Source organism: Macaca nemestrina, chromosome 17 (assembly GCF_043159975.1).
Source record: "Macaca nemestrina isolate mMacNem1 chromosome 17, mMacNem.hap1, whole genome shotgun sequence".
Classification (NCBI taxonomy): Eukaryota; Metazoa; Chordata; class Mammalia; order Primates; family Cercopithecidae; genus Macaca; species Macaca nemestrina.
Genome location: NC_092141.1, coordinates 90,047,324 through 90,072,176, shown reverse-complemented (window position 1 = coordinate 90,072,176; position 24,853 = coordinate 90,047,324). Strand labels below are relative to the sequence as shown.

The window sequence follows — 24,853 nt, the reverse complement described above, 5'->3', positions numbered from 1 at the left end:
GCCCCTGAGGGGTGGGCACAGGCTGGGCTCTGCTCTGGGCCCCATTCCGGGCCCTGTGGAGATGGCCACACCCCTCTGTTCTGAGGAGGAGGAGCTGGACCAAGCTGTGACCCCGCCCCGCAGACGCACTGATAAATCACAGAGAAGGTGTCCTCTGCCCCAGCGTGTCCACCGTGTCCCGTGTGCTATGGAGACCGTCCCCTCCACACGGATGGGCACATCTATCAGCACCTGGTCCAGCAAACGTGGCAATGACCACAGTACCGGAGAGTGAGGGCACTGCTGGCCCAGCAGGCTGTGCATACCCCCTTACATAAGCTCTCCTGTCCTAGTTAACAAACGTCCCAAACGCTTCCTGACTCCGGTGCCCTGACCTATAACTGCAATTACTTCTTTTCATGGAAATCCCAAAACACCATCTCAATTACACGCAGTTCTTGAACACGGGAGGCTCCCCGGCCCAGCCCCACTCGAGGGCACCCTGGCAGGCAGACAGAGAAACCCACTCTACCTGCCTCTCTGGGGCAGGGCCTGGCTGACCTCCCGCCCACCCCTCCCTGCAGCCCCACCTCTGCCCCCAGGGCCTGGTGTGGTGTGTCCCTGGTTCAGCTCATGCGGCAGGCCCGGCCACTGCCTCGTGATGAGCCTGGCAGTGGGAGAGGGCAGTGTGCATCGGGGGCCTCGGCCTCATGGGCACCCTGGAGCATGAAGCTGCCCCTCACACGTGCCACGGGCCCAGCCTTGCTGCCCGGCAGCCTCACAGCTCCCAGGAGCCCAGCGCTCCGCACACGCAGCTCAGGTGGGGTGCAGCTGGCGACAGGTTTCTGAGCCCACCGGGGACCCCAGCAATCACTTCGAGACACCCAGCCCTTGGGTCGCTGAGGGAACCCACATCTGACAACGACACAGCATGCTGCACCCACAAAGACCAGAGTCAGGCACCAGCACCACCTCCCCCTTCATCAGCGGCAGCTGAGGTGGGGGACCTCCATGGACGGGGGCACCCGTCCAGCCCTCGGAGCTCCCTAAACAGCCTCCACCTGCACGCACTGCCCACTCGGCTGCACCACCAGCCAGGCCCCAGCCAGCTCTAGACTGCCAGGTGACAGACGTGCAGGGCCTCACCAGGGGCACTAGAGTCTCCAAGGGAAAGGCCTCTACGGCAGGGACAGCCTGGGAACCGCGCGGAGGCCTCTGCTCTGCTACACACGCCCCTGGCTGGACGCTGGCTTCAGGCCACCCTTACACGGCGTCACTTCTACTTCCAGCAGCCCAGCTGCCCCCCCGTCTGCTCAAGAAGGCAGCCCCAGGAGCCCGAATGGGCCAGACTCCTGCCCCACACCCCAGTGGTGTGGGCACATCTGCCTCTCCCAGGGTCTTCAGGACTGGGGACAACTGCTATGGTTGCCAGTGACCCCACAGGGCACACACTGGAGGCAGCTAGAAGAGCTGGGTGCAGGTGGGCCCAGGGACCAAGGCAGGGATCTCCAGGGCAGCACCATGAGCCGTACTCTCTGGGTAGACACCCCTGGGCTGCCCCCAGCGTGGGGTGCAGCTACTGGGCTGGTCTGCAGAACAGCTGGAAAGCAACCAACCGCTTTAGGAATGGAGAGGCCAGTAGTGAAGAGGCCTCTGCTTCTCCCCCAAGAGTGCTTCCAACAGGCCCTTTCCCTGTGACCGCCAGGACCTTGCTGACATTCTAGGCCCCAGGACAGCAGCTCTTGACAGGCAGGCCAGGAGTGAGGCCCAGCTAGGAGGCCTGTGTTTGGGGGTGGGGCCACATAAGGGGGGTAGGGCTCACTGGAGGGGCAGGGCCTCCTGCTCCAAGTGGTGGGTCCACACAAGTGAGGGCAGGGTGGAGGGCACTGGAGGGGCAGGGCTGCACAAGTGGGTGGGGCCAGCCAGCCCAGCTCCCCAGCTCTTCAGAAGTGGAGAGGATGTGCAACGGCTGGGCCCCCAGCAGCTACACCCTAAAGTAGACACCCCAGGGGGGCTGGCAGCACATCCCAGCCAGGCAGCCCGGCACTCACCCCAGGACTCACCCCAGGATGGTCGCAGCAGCCTCCCTGCAGCTCAGTGGGGGGTGTGCGCAGTCACATACCAAGTCCCCCACCCCCTCAAACTCAGATGTGGGGCCGGGCATGCTGACGGCTCCCAGCCTGGCCTCCTGGGCTTCCAGGCCACTAGGGAGCAGAAAGCACCCTGGGCCATGGCTCCTTCTGCTTCCCACCCCAAAACGTTGTTTTGAAACCACTTAGCACTTACTAGCTATCTGCTGCATGACCCGTTTGTGCGTGGCACCAAGTGGGATGCAGAAGAAATACGAGACCTAGCCCTTCCCAAAGGAACTCGGTGACTGAGGAAAAATCACAAAAATAAAACACCTGTGTGGTTAAGAGTTGTAGCCCCGTCTCCCATTAACAGAGGAAGGTCAGGTAGATGGGGAGGAACAGAGGCAGAGGTCGGTCCAGGAGAGCTCCCTACGCAGGCACCGTGAGAAGGTCGACACCAGCTTGTCCTAGGTCCACAGCCCTTCCTGTCAGTGCTCAGAAGACGGAGAAAGGCAGGACATTCCCCCTCACAAACAGGGAAACTGAGGCTCAGAGAAGCTTTGGTGCTTGCTGTGGCCACGTGACCCGTTAAGGGACAGAGCCGGATCCAAGCCTAAGCCTGACACCAGGGCCTTGAGGCTGTGCCCGGGTGGGGACAGGCCAGCCTGGGGCCACCCACAGGTCCTCTGGTGAGTGAGGAGGAGCAGCTGCAAGTTCTGGAGAAAGGAGGTCACTCAGCCAGGGCTGGGGAGCCACAGCAGGGCGCCTGGGACCTGGGAAGAAAGGCCAGCTTCGTACATCTCCCAGGAGGCGCCCTCGGAGGCCAGGAAGATGAGGCTCACCAAGTGTCTCTGCACCGGGTGGCAGAAGCCTTTCCAGGGGAGCTGCTGGGCCACCTTACCTCACACCCACTGCAGCCTCCACCCACCACACGCTTCGGAGCCCTGCCTGCCCTCCCCGCCCACACGGCCCTCGCCCAGACCCACTCACAGGTGCTGCGGGGACCATCTGCCTTAGCAACTCACAGCCACAGACAGGAACGCTGCCCTCATTCAGAACCCTGCCGGGCTCCTGGTTCTGGCCCATCAGGACACAGACAGCCTGGAGGGCCACGACCCCCTCCCCCTTCCCCTGCCCTCCTGCGGATGGGGGGGGGCTTCGTGACGACTGTGGCAGCCATCGGGTGTCCCCCACCTGAGAAACAGGCGCCATGGCTTACTCCCAAAACTGGGTCACCTGACTTACCATGGAAGGGCACTCAAGGGGCCCCAGGGTAAGCCCCGCCACCTGCCACCTTAGTTCTGTTATCAAATGTTTCACAGCACCTGGGGCACCCACTGGCAGCCCCTTGCCCAGACCGTGGACCACAGCACTGAAGCAGGGCCAAGGCCCCTTGAGTCACCGCAAGGTCCAGCCCCCTGTGGCTGCAAATCAGGGGACCCTCGGGCCAGTCAACGCAGGGTCCGCTGAGGCACTGGAGGTGGCTCGCAGCCCCCGTGGGATGAACAGATGGGACCTGCCTCCAGGGCCCCTGAGGCACCACCATGGTCCCTAACAGACCCCAAGTGCCAGGACACGCAGCAAACAAACGGACCAGCCATCAGCAAGAAGGTCGTCCAAACCCCCATGCGGGACGGGCTGAGGAGCTGGCTGTGCACACACAGCCTCGAGAGTAAATCCCACCACCCGGGGCCCACGGCAGAGCAGCGTGGAGGGCAGGCGGAGGCCGGGTGTGTGGTCAGTGCCCTCCTCAAGGGAGAGGCCTGGCAGAGGGAGGCAGGGCACCTGGAAACCAGGGAGCTGGTGAGGCAGGGCCAGGCAGGATGACTGCGTGGGGGCCTCAGGCCTCTGGCTCCAGACTGCAGGAGGGAGGGGGGTGGCTCCAAGAGCCCCTAGCCTCTGCCTCTGCCCAGCCCTATGCTACCCTGCCATGATCTCCGGCTCCCAGGGAGCCCAGCCACAGGACAATACCGGCTGTGCCAGGGAGAGGGCCCTCATCCTGAGCAGGGCGGAGCCTCCAGTACCCGTACGATGGAACACAACTGAGCCACGAAAAGGAAGAAACGCTGGCCCCCGACAGTAAGAGGTGGGGGGAGACTGGCGCAGGCTACTGCACAATCAGCCTTGAGAACCCTCCGCGCCACGTGAGCCACCAGGCACCAAAGGTGAGCCCACAGAGGCGAGCCCACGGAGGCCGATGGCAGGCTGCTGACTGGTGGAGCCAGGGGCACAGGGGTGACTGCTGACTGGAAAGTGCTCTAAAATGGACTGAGTGATGGACGCACAGCTGCAAACACTCAACCACTGGGCTGTGCCCGCGAAATGGTGAACTGCTGGTGACGTGAATTATATCTTAATAAGGCCGTTAGCAAAAACCCACAGTGCCTCAAGGGGAGAGGAGAGCTCAGGTCCCTGGACCCTAGCAGGCAGCTGAGCCCTCAGTGGGCTGGCCTCAGTATCCCCATCTCCAGAACCCCAAGCCGGGGACGTTCCCAGGAAAGTTCCCTCTAAGACACGCTCTCACACCCGGCCTGGGTGCTCAGGGGTGGCTCACACCTGCACTGCCCTGGCCTGCCGGGAGGAAGCTACGGCCCTCCAGGCCGTGGGGGCGCCGTCTGCTGCTTAAGTCTTCAGAAAGCAAAGTTGCAAAATGCTCCAAGGTGGGAGGAAAAAGAAAAATAGACATAGGCTCTACCAACAAATACCTATTTCTCCTCCTCAACTCCCTATTCCCACTGCTCGGGATCTGTGCGCAGAAACAGCTGGAGGAAGGCTCGCTGCGGCAGCCTCAGGCAGGAATACTAAGGCCTCCACGATGGGCCCATCATGGAGAGACCTAACACTGCAGCCTGCCCAGAGTGTAAAACAGAAAGGATCACAAGACCCACCACAGCTTACCTGGAGTGAAAAACAGGATCGAAACAAAGGCTGGGGACACAGGAAGAGGTGGCTGGAGAGGGGAGGGCGCCTAGAGAACGGCCTGAGTCGCGTCCCTTCAACTGTGCACCAAGCGTGCCTGAGTGGGAGGCTGCAGACAGCAGTGGGCACCCGAGGGACCCCCATATGGCTGTTTCCACAGACTCTCACTTATTCTTCTCATCTGCCCCTGGCCCAGTCCTGTCCTCTCCTTTGGGACCGATCCTGCTCCACCAGGCGACCCCACGCTGGAAATCTTCCAGCTTGGCCTGCAGGGTATGGGCAGACCTGCCTGGCTTCCCTGCAGTCAAGGAGTGAGCGGGGCACAGGCTCTGAGCAGGCACCGGCCTCCAGTCCCAGGGTGAGGCCACAGCCATTCATGAACACCCACATCTGGCATCAAGGAGATGGCGGCACACACACACGCAGACACACGCACACGGGCAGGTGTGTGCGGGGCTTGCCAAGGCTTGAAAACCTGACTGCCAGAAGGAAGGGAGCGGCCTGGAGGCCCGGGCTTCACCCACAGCCACACCTTGCCCGCCCCAGGGTGCAGCCCAGAAGCTTCTACCTGGGTGACTGGCCAGGGGTTTTCCTGTTGTTTCTTTTACAAACGACTGGGCATCTTGTTTTGTGTGTCCTTCTCATCTGTATCACTATGACCCCAGCAAATGGGCGAGGGGTTTCTGGGTCTGGCCTGTGCCAGGCACCATCCAGGTTCCGGTGTACACACATCAGGCCGTGCCTGTCATCGGCGAGGCCATCTTAAGTCCTAGCCCACTCAGCATGCACTGGTGACACTGGCGGGACGGTGAGAGAAAACACCGAAGCCGCTCCCTCGAGGAACCTGAAGTACCACCTGCCTTGAGCAGCCAGCCCTGTGGGCAGCGGCCACAGCCACTTAGAGGAACAGACTGGGACCCGACTCCTTAGAGGAACAGACCGGGACCCGACTCCTTAGAGGAACAGACCGGGACCCGACTCCTTAGAGGAACAGACCGGGACCCGACTCCTTAGAGGAACAGACCGGGACCCGACTCCTTAGAGGAACAGACCGGGACCTGACTCCTGGGCAGGGATCGGGGGAACAGACCGGGACCTGACTCCTTCGAGGAACAGACCGGGACCCGACTCCTTCGAGGAACAGACCGGGACCCGACTCCTTCGAGGAACAGACCGGGACCCGACTCCTTCGAGGAACAGACCGGGACCTGACTCCTGGGCAGGGATCGGGGGAACAGACCGGGACCCGACTCCTTCGAGGAACAGACCGGGACCCGACTCCTTAGAGGAACAGACCGGGACCCAACTCCTTCGAGGAACAGACCGGGACCCGACTCCTTAGAGGAACAGACTGGGACCTGACTTCTAGGCAGGGATCGGGGGAACAGAGGTGGGAGGACTCCATTTGGGTTTCTGCTCCTTTGGCCAAGAACCTTCCAGCGACCCTGGAAGGCTGCAGAGAGCAGGACAGAGCCCCACAGGTGGAGCTGACCATCCCACTGGCCTGGGGGCATCGGGCCCACTGCTCCTGAGGTCTACCAGGGGCACACAGCCTGCCTCTGTCTGATCCCCCCCTGGGGGGCTGCTGTCCACTCCCCGTGGACGAGGAGGGCTGAGGGGTGAGCAGTCCCAAGGTGAAGCGAGAGGCACCACAGCGGGGGTCGCAGGCCTACCTGCAGCTCCTTGTCCGAGTACTTCTGAGGATTCTTGCTGCCCTGGCTCTTCTTCCGAAGCTTTTTCAGCTCAGCCTGACACTTATCCAGGGCGTCGCCTTTGCTCCTTTGCTCAGTCTGGTATTTCTTCAGCGCAGCCTGAGAGTCAAACAATAAAACACAAAACCAAGGCCCATGAGCCCAGTGCAGCAGGGTCCCCCCGGCAACAAAACCAAGGCCCATGAGCCCAATGCAGCAGGGTCCCCTCGGCAGCCCTGACGCTCCCCTCCTGGCCTGCTCTCCGGCTGCGCATGCTCAGCGGCAAATCAGAGCTGTGGAGAGTGCAACTGAGCCCTCAGCCCGACCCCACCCCACCCCATGGCAGCTCTCTGGTCCCCGAAGATGAAAATCAGACTTTGAAAAACTGGCCAAGGCCCACCCTTCCCGCCCACCACGGAGAGCCAGGGATGACTCTCAAACCCTCGAGCAGCGCCTCAGGCCCAAGCCTTCTTGCCAGCTGACAGGAGTGGCAGTGAGGCAGGACGGGCCGAGAGCCCAGGGAACTGCAGAGGCCAAAGAAGGAGCTCCCGCATTCCCGGGCAGCAGAGTCAGGCACCAGCTTCACCACAAGTGGTCAAAGCCGAGGCATGAACTGGGCACACGGGACATCAGAGGCAATGGGTTCACCCACAGGTTGCATTTGGGGCACACCAGGGGCACTCAGTCCCAAATGGACAATGAAGTCAGAGCTGGGGCCCACGCAGACAGGGAGCTCAGGGGAAGTGGGAAGCCTTCAGGCCGAGGGAAGGAGCGACAGGCATTCAGGAGAGCTGGAGCCCAGGCACAGGGCCCCAGCAGGCACGGCCAGGGTGCACTTACACTCAGGTACCTGGAGTCCAGCTCCACCTTTTGCTCCAGCTGTGTGAGCAGCTCGTTGTGAAAAGACTTCAGCTGGACATGGAGAGAAAACATCAGCCGTCAGCTCCAACACATGGACGCAGAAGAGAAGGGGGGCAGGGCCAAGGCGGACGGTCACGAGACCCCGGGTGTCCTGGCTGTGTAGGAGCCCCTCCCCCTGACTGACGGGCCATGGCTCTGCATGGCCAGGTGCGCCCTATGGAGCCAGGGGACTGCAGGAGCAAGTGCTGAACAGGAGTCTGGAACGTGGGACAATCTCGCCTCCGACAGCCATAAGGGCTCCGTTTCTCACAAGGGCAACAGAAACAGCTGTCCCCTGCTTCCTCTGCTGTCCCATGCCAGGGATCACTGCGACACAGGCCGAGAGGTCGCAGGGTCCATGAACCCGAACTGAAACCAGGGTCAGACCCCTGGCTTTAGACAGGATGCCGCAAACCAACCGCCAGCAACGTGCTCTGGTTGTCCGGGGTCTGCCTCTGCCTATAGTCGGAGAGGCCGGGGAAGTCTGCCTGGCTGCCTTGTGAGCTGCAGGAGTGGGGTCTGGCTGGGGCTGCGACCAGGACTCTCCCTGGAGCCCAGCGTGTCGTGGCCGGCTGTGGTGGCAGCGAAGCATGCGGCCCCGGTCTGGCCCGTGCCCTTTTCTCCGACATCCTCCTTGGAGTATGACTTGTGTCCTGAGCCAGGGTCCCTCCCTGCCTCTGAGTGTGGCTGGACAGCTCGGACTGTTCCGGCACCAGCTCTCCCACTGCACCTGCCCCTCCTCGCAGGGCCACGCTGGGGGTGGGACTCACCATTTCTTCCAGCTGATTCTGGATCTGCCTGTGGACTTCCGCCATCTGGAAAAGAACGTCTCCTGGGAAGAACGGCAGAAGGAAGGGGAGGGAGTCAGGTGCCCGCAGTCACCACCGTCATCCCACTCTGGGCTGACAGCCACCCAGGGAAGCCCAGTGACCACAGGCAACAGGGCCCCAGGGGTGTCAGGGCCAGAAGGGAGGGTGGAGAGAGGACACCAAGAGGAAACAGAAAATTCTAGAATGACAAGGGACTCCAGACCTCAAATGCACAGCACGCCTGGCATCTTTGGGATGGACCTTGAGTCTCTGCAAAGGCAAGAGACAGGAAGAGCCCGTGTTTGCCTCACCCCAGGCGTGACAGTGAGTGGCAGTGAGCGCAAACATACGTCTTCACACATCCGACTCTCGTTCGCAGAGACCCAAGAGCTTCGACCCTCCCACCTCAGGCCAGGCAGACGGTCTGCAGACCCCACACCACAGCGTGCAAACCTCCTCTGGGGCACATCCATGGGCACGCGCTGGGCACAGGCCGCTCTGACTCCAAGACGCCTCACTACCCAGGCTGCAGACCCACAGCACCTCTGAGACTTCACCCAACATCTCCGCTTTGAGCCCCAGAGGAGCACGGTGGTCGGAGGAGGCCTGGCCCCATGGGATCGGCTCACCAGGCAGCCACCCTGGTGCACGGAGGCCTGGGCTCACCTTGCCATCGCTGAGGGCCCTGGGGACACACGGGCAGCGCTTGGGGACACTGATGTCTCCTCGGCCCATGAGCAAAAATGCAGATTAAGAAACCAAAATCGTGAGGCCAGGCGCGGTGGCTCACGCTGTAATCCAGGCACTTTGGGAGGCCAAGGCGGGTGGATCACGAGGTCAGGAGATCGAGACCATCCTGGCTACACAGGTGAAACCCTGTCTCTACTAAAAATATTTTTAAAAATCAGCCGGGTGTGGTGGCAGGCACCTGTAGTCCCAGCTACTCGGGAGACTGAGGCAGGAGAATGGCGTGAACCCGGGAGGCGGAGCTTGCAGTGAGCTGAGGTCACGCCACTGCACTCCAGCCTGGGCGACAGAGCAAGACTCCGTCTCAAAAAAAAAAAAAAAAAAAAAAAGAAATCAAAGTCGTGGTGGCAAAGGGGTGAGCGGCCATCAGAGGCCTTTTCCAGCGTGGACATCAACGACACTCGGCTCGAGTCCACCTGTGGGGGGCAGCCCCAGAGGCACAGGTGTCTGGGCTACCCTGATGTGGGCCTGAGCCACCACTCTGTAAGGGCCTCACCACACTGCTGTATCCCCACCTGCTTCCACCAAAGATGGGGGCAGAGAGGAGCTGAGGGGTCGAGGCCTCGAAGACACAGGAGCACGGCCTTCCCACCTCCCTCTGCCAGAGCTCCCGCGGAGCTGTGATCCCATTTGAGACATGGTCACCAAGGCCACCAGGTGTCCACACCACCAGCCCATGGGGCTGGCAAGCCAGAAGCCCCCACAGAGGTACAGCCAGCCTGGGTTCCAGGACCCAGCCCTGACACTCATCAGCAGAGCCCGAGACCCACCCCCGCCATCAGCACCACATGGGACAGGAGCCCTGGCCAGTGCCCACTCAGCCCCAGAGTGCCCACAAGCACCCAGCATTTGCGAGGTCGCCGGCCCCCTATCCTGGGGTGGGGGCCTGCAAGTTCACAAAGAGGTGAAGCAAAAGGCCCGAGACAACTCAGCTGAACTGTGCATGGCTCTTGCCATATTCCGTTTTTTTCATTTTTAGAGATGGGGGTCTCACTATGTCACCCGGGCTGGTCTCCAACTCCTAGGCTTATGGGATCCTCCCGCCTCAGCCTCCCAAGTAGCTGGGATCAAAGGCATGCAGCACCGTGCCTGGCTCTCGCCACATTCTGCAGCCCTAAATTATAAGTTAATGTCAAGACCAAATAACAAGCACATATTCCCTTAAAAGGCTACACACAATGGATTCAAGAGGAACATCTGGAAGACAACATTGAACAGCAAATCTTTTTAAAAAGGGACTGTTGAATCCAAAAAGAAAAAAAAATATGTGGAGCTTCTCAGGGGGTTCTGGTCAGGTGACGATCATCACCACCCACCCGTGAGGCTGCGATACTCAAATGTGCACCCCAGCATCCCCGCCAGCCCGAGCCCCCAGCCCCACACTGCAGCTAGTGCGCACGCAGGGGAGGCCCAGGCAAAGCTGCACAGACCAGGCGTGTGCCCGCCCTGAGCTTCGAGCGGCGGCTGCACAAAATCATCCCACGCGTTGAATTTTTAAACTGCATCTTACAAGCAGCTGCAGGAAACCACGTGGGCATGGAGTGTGAACGTGTCCGGAACCAGCGCTTAACCCCCGAGGTGCTGCAGGCGCCCCTGCTGGGAGTATGACTGTGTGTGCAGCCACCAGCGCTTAACCCCCGGGGTGCTCTGATGCCGACTGGAGGGACGGTCAGCCCAACACAGCTCCCACGTAAAGCACCAGACCCCTAAGGAATTCCAAGACGCTAAGATCAGCAGTGAGAGGCACCGGTAGGGGTAGTGAGTTCTGCTGAGCAACTAAGTCTTGTCTGCAGTTCCCTGTGTCCTTCAGGTGCCTGAAGGAGTAGCAAGGTCAGAGCCATCGAGAGCCTCCCCGGGGTGAGACGTGAGGCCTTGTGTTCTTGGGCTCCCTCATCTCTTCATCTCTCCACGTTCCCTCCCATGTGGCAGGCAGACTTATCCAGGCCCACCCTGCTGGGGGACAGTCTACCAGGCTTCCGAAGCAGCCTCACCTATCAGATGCCACCCACCCACTGGGAAGCCCACATCTCGTCCACAGCACAGGTGGGTCCTTAACTCAAAAGACGAGGTTCAAATGTAAGCTGAGTGCCAGTGGGCCAGGGCACACAGCACGTGAGCCAGAACAGACCGGCAGAGCCATCACCGTCGGAAGGATCCAGGGATCTGGGGTGCTGGGGGTGATGGACAGCAGGTGGCCACGCCTCAGGATGTAGGTGTGGGAGTGCAGCGGTGTCGCACCCAGGCTGATGGGTCAACCAGCTCTGGGCAGCTCACACCACTGGCCCAGGGCTGCCTAGGGGTGCTGGGGAGTGAGGAGGGGAAGGAGCACCGGAGGGCAGGAAAGGGAGCACATGTGGGAGTCACGGGCGATGTGTTTCCTTTGGGATGAAAGTCTAAAAACCGCACAGGCATCCTGAAAATGAGGCCTCTCTTTCTTCAACCGTCTACCAATGGATGCCATGAGTGAAGCAGCAGCCGGTCCGCACTGGGGTCACCGTGGGCCTCACCCCACCAGCTCCACCTCCACCTTGGACAGGGCGGTCGCCAGGCTAAGACTGAAACCTGCTCCACGGGACTGACTGACTGGGGAGCCCAGCCTCCTGTGGACGGGCTGAGCGCAATGATGAGGACAGGGCTGCCTCAGGACCTGGCTGGGGCCCCTGCTCCCCAGCAGAGAAAACAGCACCTGAGTCAGGTGAGGCTGCAGAGCCCAGGCCCCAGGCGTGCCCGGCCAGCATCTTTCTGTCCTCGAGTCGGTTCTGCCTGGGGGGAGCACCTGGCGGAGAGGGGCCTTTCCATCTGCTGAGTCCCCAGCTCCTTTCTGGAATCCCAACAGAGCTTGGTGAGACCCCACGACAGCCCTTGATCTCTCCTGAAGGCTGAGCCCGGTCTCGCTCCCCGCAGGTCTTACCCCGACCTGCATGGGACTGTCACCCCACTTTGCAGGAGAGGGACCTGCCACCCCTACAGCTCGAGGCTGACTCGGGGCTGAGCAGGCTAGAGGTCAAACACCCCAAAACTCAGGAGCCCTGAGGGCTTCCAGAGGCTGCATCCTCAAGATCTGCTGCCAGCCTGGAGCAGCGGAGAGCACAGTCAGAGAGGAGTGGAGGCTGCAGTTCAGGAAGGCAGACGCCCGGCTCCCACCCGAGATGACACCAACAGCCGCATACATGCCCAGCTCCCACCCGAGACAGCACCCGCACCCACAGCACCCACAGCACCCAGCTCCAAGATGGCACTTGCACCCACAATGCCCACCTCCCACCCAAGACAGCACCTGCACCCAGAGCGCCCAGCTCCCATCCAAGATGGCACCTGCACCCACAGCACCCGGCTCCCACATAATACGGCACCCGCACCCACAGCACCCAAAGATGGCACCTGCACCCAAGACGGCACCCGCACCCACAGCACCCATCTCCCATCCGAGACAGCACCCGCACCCACGGTGCCCGGCTCCCACCCAAGACGGCACCCGCACCCACAGTGCCTGGCTCGCACCTGAGACGGCACCCGCACCCCAGCCACCTGCACGCTCAGCACCACCAGCCTCAGGACGGGCAGGAAGCCCAAGCATCTGTCCTCCCAACATTGGGCTTTTTTTTAATTGGGAAAAATTCACATAACATAAAATTCACCATTTTTACTTTTTTTTTTTTTTTTTTTTGAGACAGTCTCTCTGTCACCCAGGCTGAAGTACAGTGGCACGATCTCGGCTCACTGCAAGCTCCACCTCCCAGGTTCAAGAGATTCTCCTGCCTCAGCCTCCTGAGTAGCTGGGACTACAGGCGCCTGCCACCAAGCCCGGCTAATTTTAGTATTTTTAGTAGGGATGGGGTTTCACCATGTTGGCCACACTGGTCTGAAACTCCTGACCTCAAGTGATCCACCCACCCCACCCCGCCAAAGTATTGGGATTACAGGCGTGAGCCGCCGCACCCGGCCAAGAAATTGGGACTGTGGCTGGTGCGGGGATTGAGTCCACGACCGTGGCATCAGCACCATGAGCTCAGCAATTGAGCTAACCGACCGCCCTGACATTTTCATCACCCCGAAGAGAAACCCATGGCCCCCAGCAGTTGCTCCCTAGCTCCAGGGAACCAGTCTGTAGAGTGGCCTATTCCCAACCCTTCACATCACTGCAATCATACAGGACCCTGTGTGTCTGGCTTTTCTCCCTGGGCACAATGTCTTCAAGCTCCATCCACAGTGTAGCCTGCCTCAGAGTCTCCTTCTTGTCTGTTTAGAGACAGCAGTCTCACTCTGTCACCAGGCTGGAGTGCAGTGCCACAGTCATGGCTCACTGCAGCCTCCAACTCCTGGGTTCGAGGGATCCTCTGGCCCCAGCCTCTCGAGGAGTTGGGACTATAGGGGTGTGCCACCATGCCCAGCTCATTTCTTTTTTTTTTTTTGAGACGGAGTCTGGCTCTGTCGCCCAGGCTGGAGTGCAGTGGCTGGATCTCAGCTCACTGCAAGCTCCGCCTCCCGGGTTTGCGCCATTCTCCTGCCTCAGCCTCCCGAGTAGCTGGGACTACAGGCGCCCGCCACCTCGCCCGGCTAGGTTTTTGTATTTTTTTTAGTAGAGACGGGGTTTCACCGTGTTAGCCAGGATGGTCTCGATCTCCTGACCTCGTGATCCGCCCATCTCGGCCTCCCAAAGTGCTGGGATTACAGGCTTGAGCCACCGCGCCCGGCCCCAGCTCATTTCTAAAACACTTTTGTAGACATGGGGTCTATGTTGCCCAGGCTAGTCTTGAACTCCTGGGATCAAGTGGACTCCCAAAGTGCTCGCATTATAGGTGCAAGTGACTGCGCTCAGCCACAGAATGTCCTTTTTTTTTTCCAGACAGAGACACAGTCTTGCTGTGTTGCCCAGGTGAGTCCTAAACTCCCAGCCTCAAGTGATCCTCCCCATCTTGGCCTCCCAAAGTGCTGGGATTACAGGTATGAGCCACGCCCAGCCTGTCCTCCTTTATGGCTGAATATAATTTCACCCTACGGATGCACCAGACGTTTCTCTCAGCATCTACTGAGAGGTGCGGGCTGTTTCCCGTGTGGCCTGTTCTAACAGAGCTGCTGCGACAACAGCTCTTCAGAAGCAGCTTCAGGGGATGGCAGCCCTGAGCCCCACCTGCACACCATCTGTCTTCCTGATGTGCGTTCTGGAGGTGCTCTCGCCTGCTTACAGCCAAAACGTCTCCTGGCAAGCAGAGCCCCGGGGAGCAGAGCAAACTGTGGGGTCTCACCCGCTGCCAGCACCCTTGACGTTTTGGGAGGTCAGAACGTCGGGGCTCTCTCAAGCATCCTCCACAACCTAGATGGGGCCTCCCCTGATGGCGAGGCAGAGCTCAGTGAGCCCTCCCAGGTGTCCACCTGCCATCTCCTCTCTGCCTCAGGCTGGACCTGGTTCACAGGGAAGATAAAGCAAGACTCGGATGAGTTAAGCTGCAGATGGTGACAGGGGCTGATTCTGGAAGGACTGTGCCTCCCGGCAGGACCTGAGACTCAGCGCTGCCCCCAGCCAAGCAGCCAGGCCTCTCGGGCTGTACTCTGGGGAGCGTCTCCCTCGCTGCCTCCTGACCCGAGCAGGAGCCGGTTTCCGCCAAACCTCAGGATGACCAACAAGAGGGAACACCCGGGTGCGGTCGCTTCTGCTTCTCCGCCTTATGTATTTTATTCACCACCACTACAAAAAAAAAAAAATTCTCAGCAGACCCTCAAAAGCATGCACAGACCCTGGCAGAACCTCTGTGCCAGGACAGGGGTGGCAGTGCCTGGCTGGCCTCACACAGAACCCAGGGCTGGCCAGTGCAAAGGCTGGGCAGTACCGGGGGCCCGAATGTGCCCACGGAGGGGAGGAGCAAGAATTGAGACCCACCAAAGGCTGCCCTAGGGTTCCAAGTGGCCCCTGCCTGAGGGAGAAGGACACAGAGGGAGTGTGGTGATATGCATAGCACTGAAAGGGTTAAAAGCAAGAAAGGCAGATGGAAGGAGGGTCCTTGGAGAGGGTCACTCAGGACACTCTCACAGGAGCTCCCCACAAGGCTAGGACCACAAGGAGGCAGGCACTGATCTGACGCAGCTGTGTCTAGTGAGCAGATAAACAAGAAGGATTAACCGCTCATCCCTGAAGACGGCACGGCAGGACAAGCGGCCCACCGGAAGGCAGCCCACTCGACGCGGTGGCTGAGCTTCTGATGGCTTCACACGGTTCAAAGATTGAGGCGGAACTGGGGATGCCCTGGGTGGTCATCTGCTGAGCCCAGGAGACTCAGAGGGCCGGGGAGGCTGGAAGCAGAGGGAAGGGGTGAGGAGGGAGGTGAGGGTGGTCCCGGAAGAGAGAGGGCAGCAAGGACGGGCCACAAGATGCCCCAGACCAAGCAGAGGCGCAGACCTGGCCGCCAGCTTCAAATAACAGGCACCAGGAAGTTTCCCCCAACGCCAAACGCGGGCACAGCCGGAATGAATGTGGCTGGAGACGGCTCTGCGGGTGAGCTGAGCCGAGGCCGGCTTCACAACCACACCCAGGGGTTCCCACGAATGGCTCTGGCTCAACACAGTGGGAAGGTGAAGGAGACAGAAAGCACTGTCAGTCATGGCTCTGCCAAGCCCATTCTTCCCTGCGGTTTAGAAGACGACAGAACTACAATCTTCTTCTCCCAGCCCAACCTTTCCAACCTGGAGAGAAGTTGCAGGAAGAGTACAGCAAACACCCATTCACTTTGCTGAGGTTCCCTGGTGGCGCGCTTTGCCACAATGGCTTCAACACCCTTTCTGCGATGTATAGGTACATGCACAGGCACTCACACACATCCGTGCATGCACACACAGGCACCCACATGCACCCATGCACACAGACACACAGGCACTCACACACATCCGTGTTCGCACACACACAGGCACTCACATCCGTGTTCGCACACACAGGCACCCACACGCACCCGTGCACACACAGGCACCCACACGCACCCGTGCACACACAGGCACTCACACGCATCTGTGCACACACACAGACACAGGCACTTTTTTTCAGCCCCTTGAGACTCAACTGCAGACATCAATGTGATGCTGCCCCTGCCCCCAATACTCCAGCTGTGTCCTAAGAGCAAGGACCTTCTGCCTCCTCATCACGCCTCCGTTCTGACACACAGGAAGGTTACCACAGACGCACCCTCTTCTAATCAGCACACACCATGCTCCCGAATGGCCCGATGATGCCATTGACAAGCTCCTCCCTGATCCAGGGTCTCATCGAGGGCCCTGCTGTGTTGGGTTGGCACGTGGCTTTAGTCTCTCTCATTTTAGGAAAGCAAATCAGCATTCCACCTCCTGGAAGACGGCTCCATCAGCACTTGAGACAAGTCACACACGGGCTTCACTGTGAGTGGCGAGGAACTGGCGCCTGCCAGCGCCCGGAGGACTCTCACCCTTCCTCTGGGGTTCTGGGCGTCTTCAGTCCTTTAACCTAGAAGAGCCCCTCGCACTTCGGCTTTCACAACAGTGGCATTTTAAAGATTTGAGACTTTTCTTACTCCAGAAAATACAACATGTTCTTACAGTCTGCGAATGACAAGAGGCTGAGAGGGAGCGTGAATCTCAGACACAGTGAAAAAGGCTGGGGGAGGTGGGAGCCTGGGCCTCGGATGCTTGCAGGCTGGTGTTGCAGGCAGATCTGTGCAGACCCTCATCCTCATCTGTGAGGGCAAACAGCAGCTCAGACCCTGCCCGAGGGTCCCCAAATGCTCGACTCCGAATCCCAAATGGAGCATAAACAGCCATGTCATGATGATTTCAGCTAACACTCCGCTTTGCCAGTTAAAAGATCATTTCTACCAAAGCACGGCCCGAGGAGACGGGCCTGGTGATTGCTCCCATGAAGAAGGTTGGCAGCCCTGGCTGAGCCCAGGGTGAGGCGAACAGCACAGCCTCCACCTCCCCATCCTGGCCTGGTGCTCCTACAAACCAAGAGGTCGGAGGATCTGAAAGGCACCCCAGGTGGTAAAAGCTCTAAACTCCTGGGTAACCAAGAGACTGCACAGGAGGCTGGGACGCAGCGGTGGGGAAGGTCCAAGATGGCGGCTTCGATCTCTGAGAAGCAGGGGTGCTGAGCCCTGAAACAGGGAGGGGCCACTGGAGGGTTATGGGGATGGAAGGCCCCATGCCACCTATGAAGGGAGCTTCAACCCACTGGGGCCACCAGGGCCCCATTGCAGGAACCCTCCACCTGCCACCTATCTGTTGGCTGGGGGATGTCCTGGAGGTGACAGGCGCCCAATACTCAGGGCTGTGGGAAGGGACTCCAGGCCAGATGCCACTTTCTCATCAGGGAAGCGTGCATGTTCGTACCTGACACCTGGGATTAAATCAGTAAGGTGCAGGCTCATGACCACAGATAACTGGGTCCGTGAGGCCCATAGGACAGCCTGGCCCCAGAGCAAGGACTGGGGGTACATTCACCTGCCAACAGCAGACAGCCCCACCCCAACACCCATGGTCCCTTCTCATACACCCACCTCTAAGGAGAGGATGCTGGGTGAAGAGGTCAGGAAAAACGAAAGAAAGGCAGAGGCTGCCAGACAGCGTCCGCCCGCCTGTGCTCAGAGCGGGAGGAGGGGCCTCTGGGCTCAGGTGTCTGCAAAGGTGGAAGAGCCCACGGACCTGGGTCGGCACCAGCCACAGCTCTCCCAGGAAGGCAGCCTCCTTCTCGGACAGGGGCCAGGAATTCAGGAAATGCCAGTCCAGGGTGGGGATGAGGAGACGGCTGGGAGGCTGTGGCCCAAGTGGGGCCCAGAGCAGAGCCTCTGCTCTTGGCACCAAGGTGAAACTGACGAGTGTGGGCGTCAAACTGGGCAGGAGAGTTTTCCACTGGACCCTGAGAAGTGCTCAGGCGGCCACGAGGCATGGACATAGGGACGCCGAGGACAGCTCCTCTTGTTCCCTGATTACATGAGTCAGGCCAGGCTGTGCAGGAGGAGCCGAAGGAGCAGGAAGCTGGAGGGAATCAAGGAACATTGTTGTGGACCGAGGTGGAGCCTGAGGAGGTCTCTGCCCTGGGGCATTCCAGCCATCTGGGAAAAGGGAGTGGCAGCCCTCGGGCAGGTGGAATGCAGGTGACCCAGCCCACCCTCCGCGAGCTTCAGAGGGCTGGAGCCAGCTGGGGAGGGCATGGCAGCCACAGCCCACAGGGAACGCCAGCCTGCCTGGGCGCGCTGACGGAGAAGCAACAGGAGCAGCACAGCCATAATGCTGGCCCAGGAGACTAGGAGACTGGGAGGGCCGGGGTGGCGGAAGCAGAGGGGGAGGGGTGGGCAAGATCACGGAAGAGACGGGGGGAGGGCAGCGAGGAAATGTAACAAGATGCCCCAGACTGCACAGGCATAGACCTGCACGCTACGGCGCCTGTGTGTGCCGCACTGGAGGAGGGAACAGGCCACCCACTAGGCCCTACCTGGCGTGGGAACTGCTCCAATTCTTGGCTGCCTCCTGGACAGAGCTCGGATGGCAGTGTGGGAGCCAGAACAGCTCGCGGGGGCATGGGAGGGTGCAGAGAAGGCATCTGACCCTCGCCCTGAGTCTTCCGGGAGCTGGACTTGGGTCCCTGAAACAGAGGCTCAGGGACGTGATGGGCGCTGCTAACGAGTGGTCAGCGTGCTCTTTTTGGCCAGCGGATACCGAGGGCACAGAAACACTCGTTTCCTGGGTATATCTGTTGCTTCAGGGGCTCTGTGTGAGAGGTCAGCTGCTCCAACCTGGCCGCGAGCATGCATCACCTTCCGGAGCCTTCTCAAGTAGATATCCACAACGCTCAAATATCCTCGTGGCTTCTGGAGCCCAAAGGCACCTCGAGAGCTCATCACCACCCACCTGGGCAGGGCTCGAACAGAGCGCGCTCATCACGGGGAAGGACAGGCCGGGGGCTGACAGGACAGCTTGCTGTCAGAGCCCCCAGAGGGGCCACAGGACCAGATCCAGTGCTGACCCAGAGCCCAGGGATGCCACCTCGGGGGTGGCTCCTGCTCCCGCCCCTTCTCTCTGCTGCCCTCCAGCCACCAGCTTCTCCTTGGGAGAAGTAGAGTTCTTCTCCCATCTACAAAAAAGGCAAAAATGGAATGTGGCCGGGAGTAACCAACAGAAAAAAATCAATGCCTGTGTTGCCATGGTGATGACGGTAGCCGACGCTGCTTCCCCACACACAGTTCGGAAACCAAGCAAGTCCAAAGAGCCACCTTGGTGTCAAGGCTGGGTCAGCATTCAGATCTTGGATGGGGGGTGGAGGGAGAGCAGAGGCCAAGGCTGCCCTCTGTCACCCACCCCCATTGTCCTGAGCCACCACTCCAAATCACCGGCTCCGAGGATGGGCCCTGGACGAGCAATGCACCATCACACTGGGATCAAGGACTCTCAGGCCTGCCCGGGCCTCTGGCGCTGAATCTGCTCACACGCTCCCAGCGTCCCAGGCAGGCGGGGGGCTCCAGGGTCAGTAGCCATCCACCCAGGGCGGCTGGAATGGGGGCTGCAGAGGGCCCCTACGTGACACACAGGAATGGAGACAAGGTTCTGCGGGGGCTGAGCTGACCTGACACCTTCTCTCCATGAGTTGAGAGACCAGGCCGAGCCCAGCTCCCACAGCTTCAGGGGGAAAGGCGCGCCGGGGCCTCCTCCTGCCCCGCGTCCACCAGGAACTCTTCCGCAGCACCGCTCCCTACCTCTCCTCCCTTCAAAGCGCCTTCTCCTCCTTGTCCGCACGGAGATTTAAGGTCTGATGGGGCAGAGGAGTTTCCACGTTTCCACCTCCCTTTTGGCCACGAGCGATCAAGGTTTCCCGGCAGAGTACACACTCAATGCCCAGCCCGGAGGCTGCCTGGACGTCCGCTCAGCGTGGAGGGCAGACCCAGGCCACAGCTTGGAGCAGAGCCTGCTCCTTTCTTCATGGGCAAATGTGCCTTTCAAAACCAACTTCTGGCCGGGCACGGTGGCTCACACCTGTAATCCCAGCACTTTGGGAGGCCGAGACAGGAGGATCGCTTGAGTGCAGGAGTTCGAGACCAGCCTGGGCAACAAAGCGAGATCTTGTCTCTACAAAAAGTTTAAAAATTATACAGGCGTGGCAGCACACACCCGTAGTCCTGGGTCCTCAGAAGCTGAAGTGGGAGGATCACTTGAGGCCAGGTGGCTGCAATGAGCTATGTGACTGTGCCCCCGCACTCCAGCCTGAGTGACAGAGACTTGGTCTCCAAAAAGGGGAATAAACAAAAACCACCACCACCAAAAAAAACAAAAAAAAACAAAAAAAAACCAAAACAAGAAAACAAAAAACTCTCCAATCTTCCTGGGTACAACAAGTGTACCTCCAAAGACCCGGCCACCTCCGCTGCCTGTTCAGGTCCCACGGTACGGCATTTTCCCAAGGTGCCCTAGGCACGGCTCCCACAGGTCCGGGGAAAACAGAAAGGCTGGGAGGGGAACTGAACCTTGCCCAGAAACGTGCTGGCCAGAGCAAGCTCGTGAGTGGACAGCCCCGGGGGGGGTACCCCGAGTGGGCAGAGGGAGCTGCCATGGACGGGGAACCGTGCCCCCCACCTAGGCTTTTCCAGGGGCCTCGCAGACTGCACCTCCCGAAAAGGAAGGGGCCACTGCAGAGGCAGGGAACAGACTCGAGAACTCCCACCAGGCGTCCTTGAAGCCAGCCCTGGACCCCAGCTGCCCACAGAGTCCCATGGCCATGAGCAGGGGCTGCCGAGAAGCCAGATGGGCAGTTCAGAGGGCCGCCCCGTGGACCGCTCCCCAGTCTCTCTGACAACCTTACCAGGGGCCAGTCTCCCTGTCACCCCTCCAGCACTCCATGGGGCGGCATGAGCGCCGCTCCTCGGTACTTGGACCTAGGACTATCTGTGCACGCGTGTGTCTCCGTGCCCGCGTGCGTGCTCTGGTTGGGTGCGTGCACGTGTTCAGTCTCTGCCCGGGACACAGTCCAGTCAGCCCTGCGGTGATGCAACCGCCCGCATGTGACTACTGCTAACAATTACAAAAATGCTTCCAATGTATAAACTGTACAAAGACGACTCTCACAAACGCCCGCGGACCCACCATTCAGAGCTACCAGAAGGTGATGTTCTGCCGTTTGCCCTTCAGACATTTAAATAAACAAGCACAGCAGGGACAGCCGGAGGGCCCAGCGCATCCTTCTTAGCCCAGCCCCTGCCGCCAGGACCACCCCAGGGCTGCTGAGACCCTGTCCTGGCTGTTTCTACGGGGCCCAGTGCCGGACAAGTTGTTGAATGTGTGACTGGGGAGTGGCGGAGCCTGGAACAGCTGGAGCTCAGCAGTGGGCATGCAGGAGCACGTCTGGGACAATGGTCACAGACTGTGGACAAGGGAACCCACTGATGCCTCCCACAGCCCAGAACTCAAGGCTGGATGGAGGCACTGGCAACCAGATATGGCCCCCCAACCTGAGAAAGACCCCTCCGCAGAACTGGAGTCCCCCAGGCCCTCCAGTAGCCACAACCAAGGGGCCATCGAGGTGGCCTTCTCTGCAGTACCAGACTTGGGGGCACCCTCCTCAGGGCAGGGAAGCGGGGACAGGGGACACAAGAGTGGAGCCCCCTGAGACGGGCTCCGGTCCTGGCTCTGTCTCTGAGGCTGCTGACTGTGGGGTCCTCCCTAGGTCCTGGGCTTTGTCTCACACTGATCCTGGGGGGTCGAGGATTCAAGAGTGGCTTCTGGTGTGGACCCTGCACCGCTGCCCTCCTACACCTGGGGCCAAAAGAACACCTGTGATCCGGATGGCACTGACCAGGGTCCTGGCCTCTGGGGACAGACCCTCTCTGACAGCTGCTCTGCAGGGGACAGAAGCCATTCAGACCTCCAGTTCCTCACGCATGTCCGTGGGGAAGACCAATGCCGTGAGCGTGGCCTGCTCCTAACCAGCCTCGCCTATTTGTGCTCCCTGATTATTGTCCAAGGGGAAACATCGCTCCTGGGAGTTTCCCAACCACTGACTGGCTCCAAACCCTACCAGATGCAAACAGGAGCAGAGGCCGCCCTGAGAGCGCCAGCCGTCATCTCCCTGGGTGGCTGTGACCAGTGTCTGTCAGGCCTGACATGCCCACGCTTCCGCCAACTGGCACCACCCAAAGTGCACGGGACCCACGTCCCACAGGACCCCAGAGATGCAGACATCTGCCCACGGACGCTCCAGGGCCAGCACCTGTGCCCCCAGGGCCCTCGGCCTGTGGCCAACACTCTGTGGGGCCCCATCGGAGGCCGCCAGCACCTCAGCAGCTCCTGGCTTGAGGAGGAAGGCTGAGCGGCTCCTCTCTTTCCCTCCCTAGGGAGCACTGGTGACAGCACCAAGGGATGGCAGGTGCCATCAGCTGTGCCTCACCTGGGGGACGGGCGGCCCCAGCATCGCAGGGGAGAGGCCAGCTGTCCTCCCTATTCTGGCCGGCTGAGGCCTGACGCTGTGGCGTGAGTGCTCAGGGAGGAAAGGTGCCTCCCCGCTGTGATGCTGGGCCAAAGAGAGCAGCAGCAACGCCAGCAGAGGACACCCAGCCGGGCCTCAGAGCCTCTCGCTGAGTGAGACTCCAGCAGCCCCTCTGCCGGCCACGCTCGGAGCTACTGATCACCAGCAGGAAACGGCTCAGGATCAAACCACGAGCAGCCAGACCAGGGGCCCACACTTGGCTGCTGAGGCTGCAACACAGCCAATCCAATCAGGACGGCTGCTAATCTCCCCGAAGAGCTGAGCCTGCACCGCAAAGCTGTCAGTAGGCAGGCAGGGCTGGGCCACCCCTAGCTGCAGCCAGAAGAGAACAAGGCCCCCCCGCCCCCTTCCCCCGCTCAGGCGCTGGTGGGTCCCCACAGAGTTAAGCAGGAGCACGCGCCTGCCTCTGCGAACAGGCGGTTGGGGCAGGGTGGGCCCTGAACGATCCCCATGGGGCGGGAGGCAGGGCCCAGGGCAGAGTCCTCCCCAAGTACCCTGGTGGCTTCTTCGGGTGGCTGTCTCTGGAGCACCCCTGCCCGTGTCCTACTGTAAGGAGGGAGGAATAGTGTGGCGTGAGGGAGGTCCAGGCAGGTTGGAGCAAGGTTGGGCTCCTGGGTGCACTGTGCACGGAGCCGCCTGAGCCCAGAGGGGCCGTGACAAAGCCGGACAAGCTGCTTGGCCTCACGGAGAGCAGGAGGCCCTACCAGGTGAGTGACACTTTGGCCAATGGGAGCCACTGGAGACAGCCCCAAAGGCCCCTTGGGATTCACATGACCAAGGACGTTCTCTTCTGCACAGGCCCCCATGTTTCAGAGAGACAGAGATGCTGCACACACGGAGGGAGCCACTCCATGCCTCTGAGAGAGAGGCTGACACCTGCGGGCACAGGAGGGGCACCTGACCCGTGGGAGCCGCAGGCCCCAGCTCTCCCAGCGGGCACTGAGAACACCCGCCTCACTCTGGGCAGCGAGGTGTGCACTGCAGCCAACAGCTACAGGAAGTTTCCAGACCACACCTTAATTCAGTGACTCAGTGACTAAATTCAGCCCACAGTTTCAGGCAGGGACAATGCCGCCCGCCAGCTAACATCCTCATTCCGAGGCTGGCCCAACAGGGAGCTCCTGCCACTCTCCCGGGCACCCGGGGATGCCGGGCAGATGGCAGAGCACAGGCCCAGTGCACCCAGCAGGTACACACACGCCCTGTGATCACAAACAAGCATGCTGTGGGCACCAGCGGGTACACAGCGGCCTCTTCAAAGGACAAAAACAGACCAGAGGCCTCCAGAGATGGGCAAGGGCTGAGCAAGACAGCCTGGCTCAGGTGTTCCATGGCAGGGCCACAGAGCATTCGGACAAGAAACACAACAGGCCCAGGGCCCCAGACAGACAGGCTGGACACGTGCCTCTGACCACACAGACAGAGGCAGGCTGGACGTGCGGGTCTGGCCACACGAAGTGCAGTGCTCTCTCCTGGGGAGGGTGTGGCCCCGCTCACTGCAATGACAGCCCCCCTCACTACAGACGTGGCACCGTCCTCAAGAGCCGACAACGCTCTACAGGGTGATTCGACATTAGCCTCCCTACAAAGCCAGGCCAAAGGGCAGCTACGTGACCCTCTCTCCATACAGAGGGTTCTGGCAAACAGTGCTAGAGTCACCTGCCCAGGTGTGTACACTGCACCAGGACCCCAGGTCACTGGGATTCTGGCCTGCTCCCCCCATCTGCCTCCTCCGTTGGCCAGCATAGGCTCAGGCTCAACCCAGCTCTGTGCACTCCAGCCTCGGGTGGGGGAGCCAGAGGGCCTGGGCCACAGGCGGCTGCCAGCAGCAGTGGGTGGAGGGGCGTGCTCAGGAGTGCGGTGCCGGGGCGCTGCAAACCACAGCTGTTGGTGAGGCAGACTGGACAGCTGCCCTCCACCCGCAGAAAGAACCAGTGCCACGTCAACCCAGGCACCCCTACGGCCCAGCGGCATGGGAAGCACCTGCCCTGCCCTCCGCCCTTGGGTCTCCACACCAGCCCCTGGTGGTGCCAGCCACCACGGAGGGGCCTGAAACAGAGGAGGAGGAGCCACTCACACATCTTAGCAAATTCCCCAGATTCCCGAGGCTCTCAGCTCAGGACCCTGGGCCCCTGCAGGGGGCTGGGACGCGCACAGCACTGCTTCTGTGACCAGGCTGGGCCTGCCCTCCCTCGGGTCACCTCTGCCAGGCTTGCTCCTGGGTCACAGGGATTGGCCTACGGGACTCAG

General features: G+C 60.7%; 1 protein-coding gene across 5 annotated transcripts in view; it reads right to left on the bottom strand.

Annotated features, from left to right (window-relative positions):
• The window catches only part of LOC105469290 (BAR/IMD domain containing adaptor protein 2), a 77,907-nt gene that overhangs the window by 23,128 nt on the left and 29,926 nt on the right, over positions 1 to 24,853 (bottom strand). For all 5 annotated transcript variants that reach the window (XM_011720164.2, XM_011720162.2, XM_071081799.1 and 2 more), the window contains exons 4-6: positions 8,332 to 8,393; positions 7,502 to 7,573; positions 6,644 to 6,781 (exon numbers count right to left, since the gene is read on the bottom strand). In XM_011720164.2, the coding sequence (XP_011718466.1) occupies positions 6,644 to 6,781; positions 7,502 to 7,573; positions 8,332 to 8,393 (272 nt within the window). The remainder of the gene's footprint in view (positions 1 to 6,643; positions 6,782 to 7,501; positions 7,574 to 8,331; positions 8,394 to 24,853) is intronic.